The 19,546-nt window shown below is 32.9% G+C and overlaps 1 protein-coding gene across 3 annotated transcripts; it reads right to left on the bottom strand.

Annotated features, from left to right (window-relative positions):
- Positions 1–1,698: 1,698 nt before the first annotated feature.
- On the bottom strand, positions 1,699–6,835 carry LOC110691903 (probable tyrosine-protein phosphatase At1g05000). 3 transcript variants are annotated; one of them, XM_021868878.1, is made up of 6 exons: positions 6,350–6,835; positions 5,976–6,069; positions 4,455–4,604; positions 2,924–2,996; positions 2,751–2,794; positions 1,699–2,646 (listed from the first exon to the last, which is right to left on the bottom strand). In XM_021868878.1, the coding sequence occupies exons 1-6, from the start codon at positions 6,649–6,651 to the stop codon at positions 2,461–2,463; spliced, it is 849 nt and encodes a 282-aa protein (XP_021724570.1). In that variant the 5' UTR covers positions 6,652–6,835; the 3' UTR covers positions 1,699–2,460. The 3 variants fall into 3 exon arrangements, with proteins under 3 accessions (XP_021724570.1, XP_021724571.1, XP_021724572.1); XM_021868879.1 differs by having other exon boundaries at positions 2,924–2,981; positions 6,350–6,834; XM_021868880.1 differs by lacking the exon at positions 4,455–4,604 and having other exon boundaries at positions 2,924–2,981; positions 6,350–6,834.
- Between the last annotated feature and the right edge of the window lie 12,711 nt (positions 6,836–19,546).

The following is a 19,546-nucleotide window of genomic DNA, read 5'->3' as shown; positions in this document are numbered from 1 at the left end:
TCTATAATCATAAATGTTAGTCAAAGCAAAGTTTATAAATAGTGTTAGAGTTAAAACATTTCATCTGATTTGAAACAGAAGAAGTATGAAGTATAGGCCAGTGATAAATAGAACAACTTTTGTGTGCGGTTGGCCACACCGTGTGGCCATGGCCAACTGACACACACCAAGTAGCCCCTGATCGACGAGTAACCTCTTACCAAGTAACCCCTAATCGACCAAGTAACCCCTGATCGAGTGAATAACCCTTGACCAACTTAGTCACTCCTGACTGAGTGAGTAACCCCTAACCGACCGAGTAACCCCTAACCGACCAAGTAACCCCTGACCGTCATAGTAATCCCTAATCGAGTGAGTAACTCTTATACCACTAACAAAGTAATCCCCATAATAGGTGGCTACCCGGTGTGGCCAACCATAAAAGTTTGTGTAAATAGAATAAGTAAATGTGAAAACTATGGAAAGAATAAGAGAGCTAAATTGAATGAGCGTCCCAACTTATATGAGCAAGGCCCAATAAGCGGTATCGTAGTCCAAGGTTCCAAAACAGACTGGGTTATGATTTATGAAGCTATGATATTACCACAAATTACTTAAGATGTATATTAGATGACTGTCGAAACACTCACATATTTTTTGTTCCTCTTCATTGGAAATTTTTTGTGAGATAATAAAGTCAAAAATAGTGACAATTTTTTTTCCCTAAGTTTCTTTCCATGAGACATTTTTCATAAATAAATCAACAACTTTTTCAATAATGTGGAGTTTACAGTTGATAGTGATTGGATAAAGTTATAGATTTATTTAAGAAAATAGCATGTGATAAACAAACACTCACAGTGTGTTTGGATTGAAGGAAATGGAGGGAAAGAAAGGGAAGAGAAATGGAAAGATGGGATATCTTTCATTTGGATAACAAATGAGAAGGAAAGGGAATTGGAGGAGAGAGAAATGGAGGGATTAAATTCTAAGAAAATAATCCTTCTAACAATGGAGAGATTTGGAAGGAAAACTCACCATTCTTTCCTCCCCTCCCCTCCTCTTCTCCTCCCTCTCCTTCTTTTTATCCAAACACATTGTGAGAGACTGGGGCAAGTTCATAAGGTAACTGAATGCAAACAATTTTGAAGAGAACCCCTTTTTCCCCTAATAATGAGCACTTCAAACATGGATAAGCAAGGCCCAATAGCCCAAGGTTCCAAAACAGACTCAAATTACTTCACATGTTAGATAGTTGTTGAAACACTAACTTTGATGTCCCTCGTTCTTTTTTAATTCTTCTTCATTGGAAATTTTTTGCGAGATAATAAAGTCAAAGTAGAAAGGATAATGACAATTTTTTTTTTCTTAAAAGTAACAGAAAATACAAGTTTCTTTAAGTGATAAACAAAAAATGTTTATCACATGACATTTTCATAAATAAATTAACATTTTTTTTATTAATGTGGGCTTTACAGATAATGTTAATTGGATAAAGTTGTTGATTGATATACAAAAATAACTTGTGATAAACAATTTTTGTTTATTATACTGAGAGAAAGTGGGGCAAGCTCATAAAGTAACTCAATGCAAACGATTGTGAAGAGAACCCCTTTTTCCCCTATTAATGAGCACTTCAAACATCCACGAACATCAAGTCCAAGTCAACATCTATAATTCTATAAAAAGAAATTGAAACCCAACAAAACTAAGAAGAAATTTATTCTGGAAGACACAAACCCCTCAAGGATTCAAGATCAATATCCGTCACATTACACAGTTACAATTACCCTATAGTAAGGGTAGAGATCTTCGAATTATCGACTAAAAATCGAGGAAGACAATGATTTTCGAAACCTTTATACTCCGGTTTCACAAGAACCACACTTGGATGAGATTTCTTACAATGACAGCTCCTTGCAAGTACATTAAAAAAGAATTCAATTTCCTACAGAGTACAACATTTTCGCTACATTCAACTTGCCAAATAGCTAGGGGCGGTTAGTATGAGTAATACAATTATTTTCGACGTCTTTTTCATCATAATAATCATTGGTAGAAACAACTAGATAAATATGGAGAAGATTGACGAGCTGTCAATCTGTCATCCTAACGCTTTCACTGTCTTTCATCACTTAGAAGTGTTACATGAAGTACTAAGCTAAGCTAAATAAGTACGTAAATTTCGAAGAACACGTAAAATCTAACTACATTTTGAGAAAAGTAACACATGGTAGGTAAACTAAAATGGACTAAAAGAGGAGACGTATAGTAAGCTATAGTAGCTATTTGAGCCTAATGAACGATGCCTTTTTATTTTTCCGCATTGAATTACTTTCAATTGTTGATGGGAGATCGAGTGTATCATCGAAAAATCGAATAATAAGCCTTTCATAGCATTAATGTGCTTAAGGAACACATACTCATACCTTCTCCAAATTATTCTAAGGCAGTAGTATGTACCATGATTTGCTTGGTTAGTTACCTTTTCGAATTAGAAAAGGAAATGGGAAGATGCTTGAAGTTAGATGTGTCAAACAACTCTATAAATCTTTGATCTGAGACTCTAGCTTTTGCTGCTGCAAAACGTTGATATTCGTCGAAAACGGATGACAGGCACCACTTCTGTAATTTTCTTAAACATCCCACCAGGCAGCCTGTTCGGTGCTGATCAATCGAATAAAATGCAAGAGGAACATCATTAGTTTATAAAGATCTAGACAATAAAATTTCGAATGAATTCGATTGCATGATGCTATAAGATGCAATACCTTTCCTCTTTTGCAGTGTATCAAAACTGGATGATTCCTAACATCTGCATTACAACACACACTTAAACAAAGATTGAACTAGAAAAAGAAAAAAGAAAAAAAAACATAGGAAAGTTTGATGAGAAAAGAAAAAAAAAAATTAGGCATGATGATCAGTTATTTATATGTCATACCTAGGAGAACTTTTAGAGCTTCACGTATTGCATCATCTGGGATGTTTACAAACGGTTCCTGCAAGAAATTGAACTTCCATTTCAATTCCAAAAATTTCATATCAATCAATACCAACCTATAAAAAATGAACTAAAAGAAACGCGTTGCACTCATCCAATAATAGAGGTACAACTCGTACTAGTAATATTAACAAATACTTCAAATATGATCAAAATACATAATTCAATTCCCGAAATCACTAAAAACAATTACACACACTTATATAACTCTATATAAAACTTAAAGTCCATCCATTAAATAATTAATAATAAAATTTTAACAAGCTTATAATATGACAGCTAATTTTGGTCGGACAAATGATCAAGACTAAGAAAAAGTGACATGAGTACTACTCGTACAAACATTATTATCTTTTCTTATTCCTTTACAGCTGACTAAGTAATATAAAACATAACGAAGAAAGAGTACAAAAGAATTGTAACTTTCAAGTGATTGGAAAAGGAATTAAAGAGGAAAGTGGTGGATTGCTCAGATTCTAGTTAACATGAACCCACAAAATCATAGTTAAATAAAATTCAAGCAATAAAAATAATTTAAACCGGCCACCACAAACAGAAAAAAGAGGCCATCCTATGTTTTGTTATACACTTTAACTCGTCATGGATGAGGTAAGTATTGAATTATTCAGTTTAGTTGACACCAACAAAACATGCATCATTCAAATTTAGGGGACCATCGTTTAGGTAAATAAGAAACTTCCTAAACAACATTTCTCTTATCATTAGATTAAAGTTGTCTATTTTTTAGCGCGACTTTGAGGTTTTAAGTTTGAGTTTTGCTAATAATAGATTATAAGGGGAGTTTTACCTTTATTTTTTTTGTCTCCTCACATGCATTTAGTTCGCAAATAGACTGACTTTAATACGTTGAACCTATCCAAAATAATTCTCTCGCCAATTGCTTTCATTAAATGTTTTTTTAGTTCTTTCTAGGTCATTATATGTTAACCACAAACTATCAATTTGAACAACATGAAAAACATTTAAGGGCTTAAGGCTATGAATAAAACCAATTAAACACACAATTTTAATTCCTATTGCATGCCATATAGAAGACTCTAGAAGCTATAAATTGATTGTAATTACCAACACCAACACGGTAGCTAGCAAGCTAACAATTTATCATTTTAAGTGACAAACTCGTCATCATTGAACTGGACAAATTATCATATTAACAAGACCCTTAATGCCTTAACTTCAAAAAAAAAAAAAAAAAAAATTGAGCTCTTCTACCATATTAACATATTCAATAGAACCCAACAACATAGTGTGTTTCTCATACAATGTGTTTATTATAAAAGTTTAGGAGTGGACGTTAGTTATATATAAAGGGTATCACGTGAATTTTGTAAAAGTACAAGGGTATATATCATGTAAACCTTTTCATATCTAGATAAATATACTCATAGTTTAAAGTGTGTAGAGATTATTTAAGTGAAGAATTGAAGCTAATTATAATCTAGGGGCTAACCATGATTAGAGACTGATTAGTCACCATGGGCTGTGAAGCCGCATTACACTCAAGGGCTAAACTCAAAACAACCAATTGAATCAGCATATTCTTTGAGTTGTTGGATTCACTAAAGCATTCAACTTCATTTTGCCTATTTTTAGTTGCCATCTGCACATGGAAATAAATACACATACAACAAACTAGAATGAGATCTACATAGACCAAGTACCTAGTATTATATAATTCCATAGACATGACGTCACCAAATTAATGCGAGTGGACAGTTATGTAATATATGGCTTTATTCTTTTCAACTTAGAAATGAAAAGGTTTTAATCAAATTAATTATTAGAAAGGCTAAAAACAAAATGCTTTAAAAGTAAGTTCATACACGTCACGATAACTTTTAAATTCAAGTGAATTGAAATAGCGCAGCCAATTCAAGAAAGGATTGCGATATTAAATTCATTAAAACTTCTCTCTAAAGATAATTCCAACTATTTCACCTTATCAATCGTAACAGCACAACCAAAAAGATATTGCGTAAGTGATAAAAGTAGCATGAACAATAACAAGTAACAACATATAAGTTCTACCTTTTCAACTTGAGACACTTTAAGAGTAGAATTAATCATAAAAACATCTATTCAAGCATGTACTACAAATCTACAATGGCAACTGGCTAAAAGGAAATTCACATTAAATACAAAAAAAAATTATAAAAAATCTACAAAGGAGGCAAATAAAGAACCAATCATAGAGCAGACGATTTCAATAGGACAGAAATATTCCATGCTCATTCTATGATAGCATGTGACAAGACTACATAACGTTACTGAAACACATAAATGTTCAAAAAATGTACACTAGCTAGTAAATACATGATACATAAACACCCTGAAGGCATATTCCATTTTCTATTTTTAAAGATCCTCCTTTTTCATCACTCTTTTTTAAAAAAATCCTTCTTTGATTATATTTTTAGTTGTCGCAGCAATCGACAAATAGACTGATATATTCCTCTTTACAAATAAATATTAGGACCATTTTTAATTACGTCATAAAAATAAAAAAATTTAACCATCCTAGTTAGCTTCCCTTAATCATACCATTTTAACAAAAATAAGTATAAATCTTTTGATTATGACAATCAAAGTACAATTTAAAAGACCGGTTTATGACTGAAAGTAAATATGCTATTATTATACTTTAAAAGGATTCTAAAAGAAAATAGCCAATTAGAAGATGACAGGTGGAATGTAGTGTATCGAATTTGTGTGCTGGATACCGTGAATGGATAATTCTTTTCGGAAAATCAAACAAAAGAAATAATGACTCAACTCGAAGATCAAAGGTCATAAACTGTTGTGATTTGAATCGAATCTGATCTAACTTAATCATTTCAAATCAAGAAATTCAAATTGACAACTCAAATTTAAGAATTTCAACAATAGCAAGATAAGATTGCGTTCATCTCAACTTTACTTATTAATTCGACCATATATAATTAAATACATACATGCAAAAACGAGTTATTACCTTGTGACCTTCAATTCCAAATTGGTATAACTTGATACCATTATTCTTGATGAACTCCAAATTCGTCTCAGGATATGGTTCCGGGCACAAATATCTAGGACCAAATTAGTCAACACAAATCATAATTAGGGCATATTTTATTTCTAAGATCAAATTGTAGCAAGAACAATGTCAATAAATATTCACTAAGCTAAATTATGAACAATAATTGAATCATTATGTGTCTTATCTTTTACGAAGTATTTCTACAAAGTAATAGTCAAAAGTTTGACTAGACACTTTAAACAAGAACATTAAAAAGAAATAGAAGTATCGTTAAAATACCAATTCAACCAAAAATTTAAGCAGACGGTTATTAAAAATAAAAAACTTACATAATAGAACGAAGACCTAAAGATTGAAGGAAAGGAAAATTGGGTGGTTCGGGGAAGCCGGACCGAAAGACGCCATTGTCAACAAATGAAAAATTCAATGGCGGAACGAAGAAGTGATCTTTAAGAACATCATAATAATCATGATCAACATCATCCAAGATACCAACACTAGCATCATCATCAGTATTATAAAGATGCTTATATTCCTGCTTCTTGTTGTTATCGTTGTCGACGACGAAGATGGTTTTGCAATTACCCGAATCACCACAATTAGGTGAAGATGATGATCTTTCAACCTTCATATTTTTTGAAAGGGATTTTATGTTTTTTTTTTAGTGTTGATTTTTGAAAGAAAAAGGAAGAAGGTTGAAAATGCGCGGTGTGAAATGAGTTTGGCGTCGATGAAGGGGTTTATATAGAGTTGGCTGGAAAAGGAGGAGAGAGAAAGTGTTTTTTTTTTTTGAGAGAGAGAGTCAAAATGGTGGAATTGAATAGAGAGAGAAAAAAAAAGAGGGTGGGGGGGTGGGGGGGGGGGGATTTGGAAACAGAGAACGGCAATGTTAAAAAGAGAGGACAATTGAAGGAATATTGATGAAAGTATAAACGAATTTTTTGAGTTTTAACCGCAAAAATAACTACTACTCGTACTTATGAGTAATGAGTCAATTCATGGCGTGAATTAGCTTAGTTGGTTTAGATATGTTGATATTAAAACTAATCTAACTAGATTTTATTTACTCCGTATTAAAATTTTTCTTATGTATTGTGTGAAATACGGTTAAATTTTAGTCAAATAAATATATGCGTCAATCATTCTAATCCAAAGATTCCAATAGATTAGAAAGACTATGACCAAGCTAGCTAAAACAAGAGCTTAAATAAACATTATGTTTAATGTAAGAGAAGGTATTGGGTGCGGCAAGTATACATGATATGTAGTATTTGATGGATGATATGTATTATTTGATAGAGGATATTTACAACTTGTTGGAAGGTAAAAGTTATTTGATAGAGGATACGTACAGTTTGTAAAAGTATATATATTATTTATTGGAGGATATGTACAGTTTGTTAGATGATATATAGTATTTGATAGAAGATATGTATGTTAGAGGATAAGTGTTATTTGGTAGTATATATGATATGTAGTATTTGGTGGAGAATATGTATTATTTAATAGAGGATATATATAGTTTGTTAGAGGATATGTATTATTTGATAGAAGATATGTACAACTTGTTGGAGGATATGAGTTATTTGATAGAGGATACGTACAGTTTGTTGAAGGATATATATTATTTGTTAGAAGATACGTCCAGTTTGTTGCCGCACAAAATATTGGGTGGGGCACCCAATAGTTGTGTTAATGTAAAGACAACAAATTCAAAAGAAGGTTGTGCTCACTTCACAAAAATATTGTAATTTCAATAATAATATTGATCTGTACCTCAAAACCCCATCTTGGACAACCTCTGGCCCCTAGTGTTGTAAACTTATAATTATGAAGCTACTTTCAATTAACAAACTAAAGATCAATTAAATCTCATTTACATTTGCTTATGTATCCATTTCAAACATGAATAAAGGAATAATGGTTCATTTAATTTCTTTGACAACTCGATCTTTTATGTATGTTCATATGATTTTATCATTTACTTGCTAAATTAGAAGTTGAATAAGTAAAAGTAATCATGATTTTGAACAATATTTTTGAAAAATTGAAAATAACCACTATTGTATTTTTAGAATTATTTGATTGGTTTTTTTTTTTTTTCAACTCTTGAAAATTGAAAATTGAAAATAACCACTATGGAGCATGCCTTCTAGAAAAACAGAAGATAAATTTGCAGCATGAGTTTTTGTCATAATAAAAACTAGCTTAGCAAGTGTGGAAAAATGAAAATGGATGAAAGATAGCGTGAGGCATGGTGCTCATTTGTCGTCACTGTCTAATTACCTAATTAATTGGAGGCAAGCATCACCCCAATCCACTTCTAACCTTTAAATTTCATTGCCCAATTTTAATGAATTTATCTTCATTGGGGAGCGTATTTTTGCGCCACCTCTGTCTATGGATTATTTTGGCATTTTTCTAAGAATGACACATTATAAAAAGAAATATTGCTACTCTTTTTTGACAAGAAAAAAAAGAATTTCACTAATTAAAGATAGTTAACCGGTACTTATAAACAATTCCAAGGAAATCTAAAATTTTAAAACAAGTACAAATCATCTCAGAACTAGTTACATCGCAGATTCGATCAACAATCGCTTTAATAAAAAACTTCATCCGAAACAATACAATTTGCGAGTTAGCACTAATTTGGCTTGAGATCTGCATATGAATAGATAGTTGTGTGGGTGTAAAAACTCATATATATGGCCTTCTAATTACTTCTAGAGATTATGAAACCCTAAATAGATCTTCAATCTTTGGCAGACGAACAAATAAAGAAATTAAGCGTAATAGAATAAACGCCATCATAAAGATGAGATTCATTTATTGAAAGCAATTAAAAAGCTTGTTGGGGCCTACCACAGGTAAAAATACTGATAGAAGACCCTATAAAAATTTACAATTGAGACCAGAAGAAAAGAGATGAAAGAGAAAGAGAGAAGGAAAACCTTAAAAAAAAAAAAATCTAGCAAAGGAGGCTAGAAAAACCCTCCCAAGGAAGAAACCCTATAGTGAACCAAAAAACCCTCTCAGGGAGAAAACCTAAAGGAAACGAATTAACCATGAATTTGACTATGGTGGTTTAAGATCTAGAATAACCGCCCAAATTCGACCACCATGGCTTTGATTTTGATAAACTTGAGCCCTTCTAGAGAGTTGAGGCCAAGCTTGTGCGGTGAAGATGAGAAAGAGTGACTTGTGCGAGAGGAGGGTTGCTGGTGACGCTGCGAAGGTAGAGATGACGAGAGAGGGTGACTTATGCGGGGAGGAGGGTAGCCGGTGACGCCGCGAAGATAGAGGTGACGAGTGAGAGTGATGACACAATTTATTACTTTGATTATGCGCTAAATCACGACACGGAAAACCAGGAATTGATTTTTTTTTTTTTTTTAACATATATTTGGAAATTGAAACTCTTGGAATCAATAACTCCAAGTTTCCAACACAATACATGTTAGGGTTGGTGGCTAGAGGCGGATACAATTATGGGTGTGCAAGTGCAGTGGATTTTTTTTCAGCTTTTAATTTCTTAAAAAAAAAATCCCTAAATTATATACGAGGGCAATTTTACATCTTATCTTGCGATAATATGAGACTATGTCTTTGAATTGTCGTTCAATGATTTATCGTGTTCAAATGTTTTTTTACGGGCATCGAGTTCAAATGATTTATCGTCTTTGAATTAACCATATGGCCATCGTTTTTTACAAATGTACATCTTATCATGTGATAATCTAATCAATATTGTTATTGTGCACACTGTGTTTTAAAATCCTGAATACACCACTATTGGTGACTTTAATTAGATGTATAAATTTTTAAATTTATGGATTGAGAAGTATTAATAAGAAAAAAAAAAATAAAAATAAAGGCAAAATTAATAATTTCCTTCGTTTTTTATTAGATGTAGAAAAAGGCCGACTTTCACTAATTTAGTGTAAAACCGGCCCACTTCTCTCTTCTGGACTGGACTCACACGTGTCAGTCCAGCGGTTATTTTTTTTTCCGTTTTTTTTTGTTTTTTATTTTAGCACATATACTCTTCTACTCTATTCTTCAATTAATTTCTCTGTTACTGCTCTGCAATTTCTCTCTCCTTTGTTCATATTTATCTGCAATTTCTCTTCATCTTTCCTTTGTTTTGTTGATTTTCTTTAGTTGACGAATTGAATTTTGGATTCTCATCGGTTTTGAGGTTAGTTTTTAAATTATTTTTGGTTTTAATTTCAATATTTTTGTTCATTAGTTGTTGTAATTGTTGATTTGTTATGGTTTTTCATTGTGCATGTGTATTATTAACTTGTAATTCTCTTCTTTATTTCAATTTTTAAGTAGAATTCTTTGTTTTTGTTGTATTCGTAAGTATATTAGTTTGATTTTTGGTTTTTTTTTTTATCGTAATTTTGTTCATATTTTATGGTTTCCTTGTTCATTGTGTTCATATTAGATTGAATATTTTAGGTATTACTAGTTTTTTTTTGTTTTTTTTTTCCAGTTTTTTCATTCATTTTCATTCAATTTGTTGTTGATGTCATTATTTGATTAATTAATCGTTCTTATTTTGAATTTCAGGGTTTAATTTCTTGAATTAGCGATGGTGAAGTTTAGAGGTGGTCTTTCGAATTTTTGAAGGAGACGTGGTCTGCGAAGCTATGTTGGTGGATCTGATGATGCTCAAGGTTTTACCAAGTTCTCTATTTACAGTTACAATTTCTTGATTTTTGTACATTTGTTAAAGTTACAAAATTAGTTGTTATAGTTATATAAATGTTTTCTTAAGTTATGCTTTATGTTTTATTATATGTCAGTGTTTTATAAAAGGTATGTTTATTATAGTTATAGTTATACTATTTTTAGTTAAAGTTATGTTAATCTTAAACTTCAGCATTGTCAGCTTGTTATAATTATATAAATGTTTGCTTAAGTTATGCTTTGTGTTTTATTATATGTCTGATATTTTTATAAAAGTTATGTTAATTATAGTTGTAGTTATACTTTTTTTAGTCAAAGTTATGATTTACAGTTTAATACAATTATTTTCTATAGGTGCTAATGATGTAAGCAATGAAGTTAATGTTGATATGGAGAAGGGTGGAAAGAAGGGGGGTAGTGTAGAGGAGGCTACAGTAAAGAAGGGTGTTGTGAAGGAAACTGCAGTAAAGGAGGGTGCAGTAAAGGAGGCTACAGTAAAGAAGGGTGGAGTGAAGGAGGTTGTAGTAAAGAAGGGTGCAGTGAAGGAGGCCGGTTGCAGTAAAGAAGGGTGCAGTGAAGGAGGATAGAAATGAGGATGAGGGTTCTGAGCAGGATGGAGGTGATGAGGATGAGGGTTCTGAGTAGGATGGAGGTGATGAGGATGAGGGTTCTGAACAGGATGGAGGTGATGATGAGGAGGGTTTATAAGAGGATGGAGGTGATGATGAGGATGGTTCAGAAGAGGATAGAGGTGACGATGAGGAGGGTTCAGAAGAGGATGAGGGTGATGATGAGGAGGGTTCAGAAGAGGATTAGGGTGATGAGGAGGGAAGTGAGGACGATTCTGAACAAGAAGTAAGTGAGGAAGAATCTATTGAGAGAAATATGAAAAAAGAAAATTGAGGGTGAAAGCAAAGAAGCCAGTAAAGGATGATCGGCGTCCAGCTGAAAAAAAATCCAGCAAAGGATTATTGTCGTCCCAAGAAAAAGCTAGCTAAGGTATCCAATAATGCTCTTGTTGAGAAAAAACCAAAAAAAGATTATCGTCGTCCGGCCGAGAAGAAGGCTAAGAAGGAGCCAATATAGGATGATCGTTGTCTGAATGAGAAGAAGCGGAGAGTGGTTGACAAGGCTGTCAAAATTGAAAATAGAAACAGACCGAATTCTGATGCTAAAGAAGATGAAGTTGTTGCAAGTATATCACAAAGATATGATTCTGATTCTGATGTTGAAATGTAAGTACCCTTTTCTGAAATTATTATTATTATTATTTCTAAAGTTATGGATTATGCTCTTAAAGTTATGGATAATGCCCTAACTTAAAGTTATGGACATTGTGTTAGTAAGATAGATGTGATAATTAACTTATATGCTTATACAATATTTATGATAATTTTATGTAAAGTTATGGATAATGGTATTAAAGCTATATTTTAGTACATATTTATAGTTATAATTTTGTGTTTGCTAAAGTTGCATTTATTATTTCTAAAGTTGTATTTATTCTCTTTAAAGTTATAGTTGTTCTTTTATTTTTCCTTTCTTCTTTTTTGATTCAGATTGGATAGGTTTTTTAGTACCCATTGCAGACCGCACACATTAGTAGATCTCATGAAAGATTTTTCTGATGAGCAAGTTAAATCTGTTGTTGAAATAGGATTTGGTGGTTTGTTGGATTTAAAGTTGACTAGAACTGTTACAACTTTACTTCCTTGGTTGGTTGATCATTTTGATTCTGTTAGTTGGATGTTTTCTATAAATCCTAGGAAGGAATTTGTTATTTCTCCCTATGATGTTTATGATGTATTTGAGTTACCTTTGAATAATGGTGTAATCCCCCGTAATTTTGTGAAATTTAAAAATGATATTTTAACATATTTTTGTGAATATTTAATTATGATTATTTATTTACATAATTCATTTTACTATGATTTAAGCAAATAAATTTAATGTTTATAAAGTTAATAAAATTATTTTACTACCCATATTTTAATCATGAATTATTATGCAAACTCAACCCATTAATTACTAAGCCTATTCTTTTATCTAAAACCCACTCACTTTAAGCCCAAGTAACAATCCTAATTTTATTAGAACTAGGAAACCCAAAACCCCACTTCTTATTATTTAAACCCACCTAAAATTTTCCACCTTTTCACTCCAAAATCTCACGTTCAAGTGCTGCTGCTACTGTCTTCCTTCTTGTTCCTCCTATTTCACGATCAACAAAAAAAAAAAAAAAAAAAATAAACGCTGCTGCTACACCAGCCATCGCAGCCACCGAGCACCACCACCACCGGCGTCCGCCTGCTGCCGCGCCGCCCAGCAAACCACCAATGACCCCCTTGCGGATCTTCTTCTTCTCTTTTTCCTTCTTCCTTCCTTCTTATTTTTGCACTAATCCTTCATTGTTTTGATAATTATTTTTATGATGTTGTTAATTGATTTTAATGGTTTAATCATGTGATAATTTATCTTAAATTATGAGTTTTATGAATCTAATTATACACTTTAAAATTTCAGAAATTTAGTTCATAAAATTAGGGCTTAAAAATGTTAGTTTTCATGTTTTGGGGTTTTAAACTGTGTTCTACTAGTTATTTAATTAAAGCATGATTATATTGTAATTCTACTATCACTAAGCGAAAAATGGTCTTTAGCACCGGTTCAAACCCCCCATTGCGCACTGGTTTTGAATCGGTCCAAGATTTGGGGGATGACAAATCCCAATACTTTTCGCACCGGTTCTTGATGTGAACCGGTGCGAAAAAGTCTCCAAAAATATTAAAAAAAAACTTTTCGCACCGGTTCTGGCTGTGAACCGATGCCAAAAGTCCTGTTGCGCCTTTTTTTTAATAAAATACTTTTCGCACCAGTTCTGGCTGTGAACCGGTGCCAATAACTGGTTTTTTTATTATTATTTTTTTATGTGGCAATAAATAATAATATTAATATTAATACTAACAATAATAATGAGAACCTGTACATCCTGCATTAATTCTACCATTATTATATTATAATAACAATTGTAATAATAATAATTATTATTATTATAATATTATAAATAATAATAATAATAATAATAATAATAATAATTTCTAAATTGAAATAATAACAATACATAGATATTAATTAATAATCCCAAATGCAATACAATGAAGTGTCATATTTACAATTCCTCCAAAAAAAAAGGTGTCATATTTACAAACAATACTAATCAATAATGTAGTTAACAAGTTCAAATAGATATGATATTTACAAATTAAATGTGATGAAGGACGCCAACATGTCTCAAACTTCATTAAGTTCTTTGCTCGTCAACGGACTTCCCTTTTGTACCTTGCAAAACTTGGAATAAACAAGAAGTATGTTAGAATTAATTACTTAGGCTATGCATGTAAAAATACATTTACAAATTCAGTTAGGCAAAAATTTATTACTTAGGCCTATATGACTACTAGGATGCCTATTTTCTACATTTTTCGTCAAATCAACTCATTCTTACTCATAACATGTCATTATTACTTAGTTATAGGCGGATAAGGCTTGAAATCACATGTAAAGAGCAATTCAAGTGTTTTAGGACGCATTTTGATCCAAAATGGCCCAAATAAGGCCTATATGACTACTAGGATGCCTATTTCTTACATTTCTTATCAAATGAACTCATTCTTTCTCATAACATGTCATTATTACTTAGTTATAGGCGGGTAAGGCTTGAAATCACATGAAAAGAACAGTTTAAGGGTTTTAGGACGCATTTTCATCCAAAATGGCCCAAGTAAGGCCTATATGACTACTAGGATGCCTATTTCTTAAATTTCTTGTCAAATGAACTCATTCTTTCTCATAACATGTCATTATTACTTAGTTATAGGCGGCTAAGGCTTGAAATCACATGAAAAGAGCAATCTAAGGGTTTTAGGACGCATTTTGATCCAAAATAGCCCAAGTAAGGCCTATATGACTACTAGGATGCCTATTTCTTACATTTCTTGTCAAATGAACTCATTCTTTCTCATAAAATGTCATTATTACTTAGTTATAGGCTACTAAGGCTTGAAATCACATGAAAAGAGCAATCTGAGGGTTTTAGGATGCATTTTGATCTAAAATAACCCAAGTAAGGCCTATATGACTACTAGGATGCCTATTTCTTACATTTCTTGTCAAATCACATGAAAAGAGAAAATAAACTAAGTCAATGACATAACTCATCAAGCTGTAGTGTGTATGTACAACGACTCAATATGTCAAACATGAATCTCATCACGTATAGGCCACAATCAACTCTGTTATCTTGTTGTGCGCACTAGCATAGGAACAAAGTACATGAATCAAACATGCATAGCATATTAGCAACATTTTACGCATTTTTTATTACGAAAATCACAATATCATGTGGCATTACCATTGGTGATTTCCATGTAGGACCTTGAGGAGCTCGACAATTTATCTTCTTCATAACACTATAGAAAAGTAAGTTCAAATATGATTAGTATGACTAATAAATGAGTTAGGTAATGATAATCAACACTAGGTAGCTATATTTACTTTTGCAGTATGGACTTCACGAGGAGCTTTTTTGGATGAGGCAACCGAGTTGAATAAAAAAGGAAGATTGTGTTACTGGAAACATAAATCACCAGCAAGGTCCAATGTAAACTACATAAATTCACAATACACAAACAAATCAATAATTAGCCATGTATAACATATAATTAGGGGAAACAAATGAATTTGACATAATTAGACGTACTCATAACATGGGGCGAATATGAACTTGTCTCCCGCACGCACTGATTCCTTGATACTCCGTTCAACATAGTACAACATGTAAGGGTGGTTGCCTAAGATTCTAGTAGTGGAGATCTGCTCGGGGCATAACCACCCAACTTGACATGGAGAACCAATGTCACGTAAGTGCTCCTGCAGTGCTCTGCATGCATGATAATAGAATATTAATGGAAAAATAAACGACAATCACCACTAATCTGAATAACATAATTTGAGCGGCATTGAATTACCTCATGAATGTTTGAATGAGGGAAATGTTAAGCATTGAACCACTTAGAAATTCCTTCACATCTTCTTTGGTGAGCCATGCAATTGTATCGTCATCATAGTGGAACAATGCCTTAGGTAGTGCAACTTCAATGGGAGTGTCACTAGGCAACATACTTACACGATTGTGCAGATAAGTTAAATCTTTAGAGAGCGATTGAAGGACCGTGTCTGCAACAAGTGGGGTAGCTTGCATAGCTGAACCTCTTGAAGTGTTCTTGTTCGACGCTTTTTCACTCTCCGACCGTTGTCCACTCCTCTTCTTTGGCACCGGTTGATTAATGCTTATAAGCTGCTCCACCCTCATTCTCTTTGGAGTTTAGCTTTTATTATTTTATTTTATTTTCCGGTAACCCCCTTGTGTTAACTTGGTTGTTTAGGTTGTTCGAGGCTCGAAATTGAGCACGAGCAACAAAGACTACTACCTATTCTGCTCCCTGCTTCCCCCTTGCTGCTATGTCACCTTCAAACCAACACAACTCCAACAATTCGCACAAACAACCACGCCTTACCTCACAAACCCAACTATCTCTTGTTCTGCCAACACACAACAACACCAAGCATCAACCACCACCATCACCTCTCATCCCCGACCACCATCAACCTCAATTAATCACAGCAGCGCCACCCCACAACCCACACACCCTCTACACCCCTGCTTCAATTCGATCCCTGCCACCACAACAGCCACCATCAGGGTTGGAATTCTGCATTAATGATTCTAGCACCACTCATCATATACATAGCATGTACAAGCAACAATCGCAATTATAATCTTTACAGCACCCTAGTATTTTACGGAACCAAGTCACCCTAAAATACTAGCATACTAGCATTTTACAGACAATGTGCATACTAGCATTTGCAGGACGAAACCAAGTCACCCTAGAATACTAAACATGAAAAATGTCCACATAAATTACAATGCCAATACCACACAAAAATGAAGCACAACTTACCTTGGTACACTAGTAGAAAAAATGAAATAGGCACCCTCCCTTTAGCACCGGTTCTTGAAAACCGGTGCCAAAAGAAATGGGAAGGATTGAAAAAATTAGTGTTGGCACCCTTCTGAGGTACTCTTTTGTCCACAGCACCCTTCCGAGAACCCAAAAAACATCAAAATCAGAAATGTATATCACAGATAATAATAATAATAATAATAATAATAATAATAATAATAAATAAAAAAAATAAAAAAACAAAACAAAAAAAAGAAAATCAAACGTGAAGAAATAACAGCAGGCGAGCAGACAAACCCTAGAATTATGAAATTGAAAAGCAAATCAACGACAAACCCTAGATTGCGAAGGAATTCAATAGATTAAGAAGACCACAAAATAAATCTTACCTCGAAGCTGCTTCAATGGAGGTGAGAAAGCTCTGAATCCGCTTTAATGGAGAATAAAGAGCACGACTTCAATGGAGGAGAGATATGGAGAGAAAAAGAGGTGCAGCTGCGCGGCAATGGAGTGAGAAAGCTCATAAACGGCTTCAATGGAGAAGGTGAAAATCCGGATTGGAGGTGGTGGAAGAGAAGGCGAGAACAAGAGAAGAACGAAGATGGAAAAGCAGGGGGGAAAAATTAAAGGAAGAAGAAGATGGAAAAGCGGGGGTAAACCACGAAATTTAGGCGGTTTTTTTTTTTTTTTTTTTAAATTTCGCACCGGTTTGGTCTGAACCAGTGCGAAATCCCTTTCTCCTTTTTTTCATTTTTTAATTCGCACCGGTTCAAACCGGTGCAAAAAAACTTATTTCGCACCGGTTTATTAGGAACCGGTGCGAAAAGTCTTTTTCCCAATCCCGCCCATTTATTTTCCCACCGGTTTTCAAGAACCAGTGCGAAAAGTGCGGTGCCTATTTCATTATTTCTACTAGTGTATGATCATGATGATGTTTAATTCAAAAACAAATTTTCAGTTTTCCGCAATCAACTTCTGATCTCCGTTCTTATTTTTTTTAATCACGTTTTAGTCACGTTTAGATTTCAACTCGTCCGATTTTTACAATAAGATAGTGTTTTTTGTGTATAAACGACGTTTTAATCAAACATCACTACCTTTGGTAGTGTGCACCACCCTCACGTGGCCAAATTCAGCCTCTAAAAATGGTTTTGGGAATTTTTTGATTTTTAACGAAGGTTTAATGTTTAAAATAAATTTTCAGATTATTAAAGTTTTAATCTTGGGTTTAAATTGTATTGATTTCATGTGTTTCAAGTCTCTAATTTCATTAAACAAAGGTTGTGGTTATTTTATGATTATAAAGTTTGGAACTTTAAAGTTCAATTGCAAGAATAAATTTTTAGATTTTTAGTTATTGTTTTTAGAGTCTTTAATTAAATTGAATTGAGGAATTTTTGGGTTTAAAGTCTACTAACTTTCTATATAATGTATGTAGTGATAAAGATTTCTATAATTTGAAGATTTCATGTGTAAAATAAATTTTCAGATTTTTATAAAGCTCTAAACTAGTTGTAATTTCATGAATAAGTATGTATTTTAAGGTTTTTATGTAGGAAACTTAAAGAACTATATATAAACTTTTAATTCTAGTAAAAGGGAAGGTTTTAAAGTGCTGTTTAATTGAATTTTGAAGGTTTTAAAGTAAGTTAGTATTGCTGTAAATTATATTGCCTGGGTATTGATTGAATTATTATTGTTTGGTTTAGGAGAGGACTTTGTAGAAGGCGATTTCTAGTTCCTAAAGTGGCCAACCAACTCGTTTACTCAAGGTACGTACAAGGATATGAAAACCTTGACTTTAGAAGCATGATAAAGGACTTGGAAAATTTAGAATCAAGTTAGGAAAACTTGTAGATTAGTCGAAATTGTTTGGTAGTGAGTTTGATTGATGAGTAATGTGATGATTGGTTTTATTCATGTATGAGAAATGCGTATTGATTTTCTTGTAAGTGTTATTTATGCAATAACTTGCAAGATTAGTTTAGAGGCAAATGTACATGAGTATGGGGAATGAATTATTTTAATACTCGTTCATGTTTATTGAAATGGAATGAGTAAAGGGAGAATTAAAGTCTTATAAGACGAGGTTGATGATTTGAGGTGCCTTATGCACCTAAGGTGTTTATACACTGAGGTAGTTAAGGGATTTAATAATAAATATTGTTTGTCACTAATAAATCAAGAATTGAATTGAAAATTTAAATTGTTTGAATGATTGTGTATGATTGGTTGTATCATTTTTCATTAGATTCATCACCAAGTTTAAACTGGTAAATCACGTAAAGTGCAAGAAGAATGAGCAATAAAACTCTGGATTTGTGCACATCTATAGTATTGACAATCAGGGGTTGAGGTTGGGGTACACGGGGTATTAGCCGTGTACTTTCTAGAGGCCGTCTGATCTACGAGTCACTTGTTTACAAATGCTTTTTAAAACTATAAGGAGTTAGATGAGATCTCATACTAGCTATGACCACGGAATTGCGCCTGTCTGCCATTGAATGTTTATTGATGTTTCCGAAAGGAGGCATGGGGTTTTTCTTTTATTGATCGATGTTCCAAAATGGATCATGGGGAGACAACCTTGTCTATCGCTTAATCCAATCAATGAATGAAATGAAATGAATTATTATTAGTAATTAGTGAAGTTTTAGTAATGTTAATAATTGAGGCATGTGTTAGAGTCAATAATTAAATTGTGTGTGGTGATTGATTTTTAGTAACATGCTAGGGACTCTTTGTTATATTTCGTAGCTTGTATGTACTCAGCGTTGCTGATTGCGTGCTTTTGGGTGTCTC

Source organism: Chenopodium quinoa, unplaced genomic scaffold (assembly GCF_001683475.1).
Source record: "Chenopodium quinoa cultivar QQ74 unplaced genomic scaffold, ASM168347v1, whole genome shotgun sequence".
Lineage (NCBI taxonomy): Eukaryota > Viridiplantae > Streptophyta > Magnoliopsida > Caryophyllales > Amaranthaceae > Chenopodium > Chenopodium quinoa.
This window is presented reverse-complemented; position numbering and strand designations above follow the sequence as displayed.

Excerpts from the sequence above, each read along its gene's own strand:
- LOC110691903 (XM_021868878.1), bottom strand. The coding sequence starts at position 6,651 with ATGAAGGTTGAAAGATCATCATCTTCACCTAATTGTGGTGATTCGGGT. Across the intron at positions 6,070-6,349 it reads TTAGGTCTTCGTTCTATTAT|ATATTTGTGCCCGGAACCAT; the intron begins GTAAGTTTTTTA and ends ATTTGGTCCTAG. Across the intron at positions 2,997-4,454 it reads CTAATCAGTCTCTAATCATG|TTCAATTTCTTGCAGGAACC; the intron begins GTTAGCCCCTAG and ends TTGAAATGGAAG.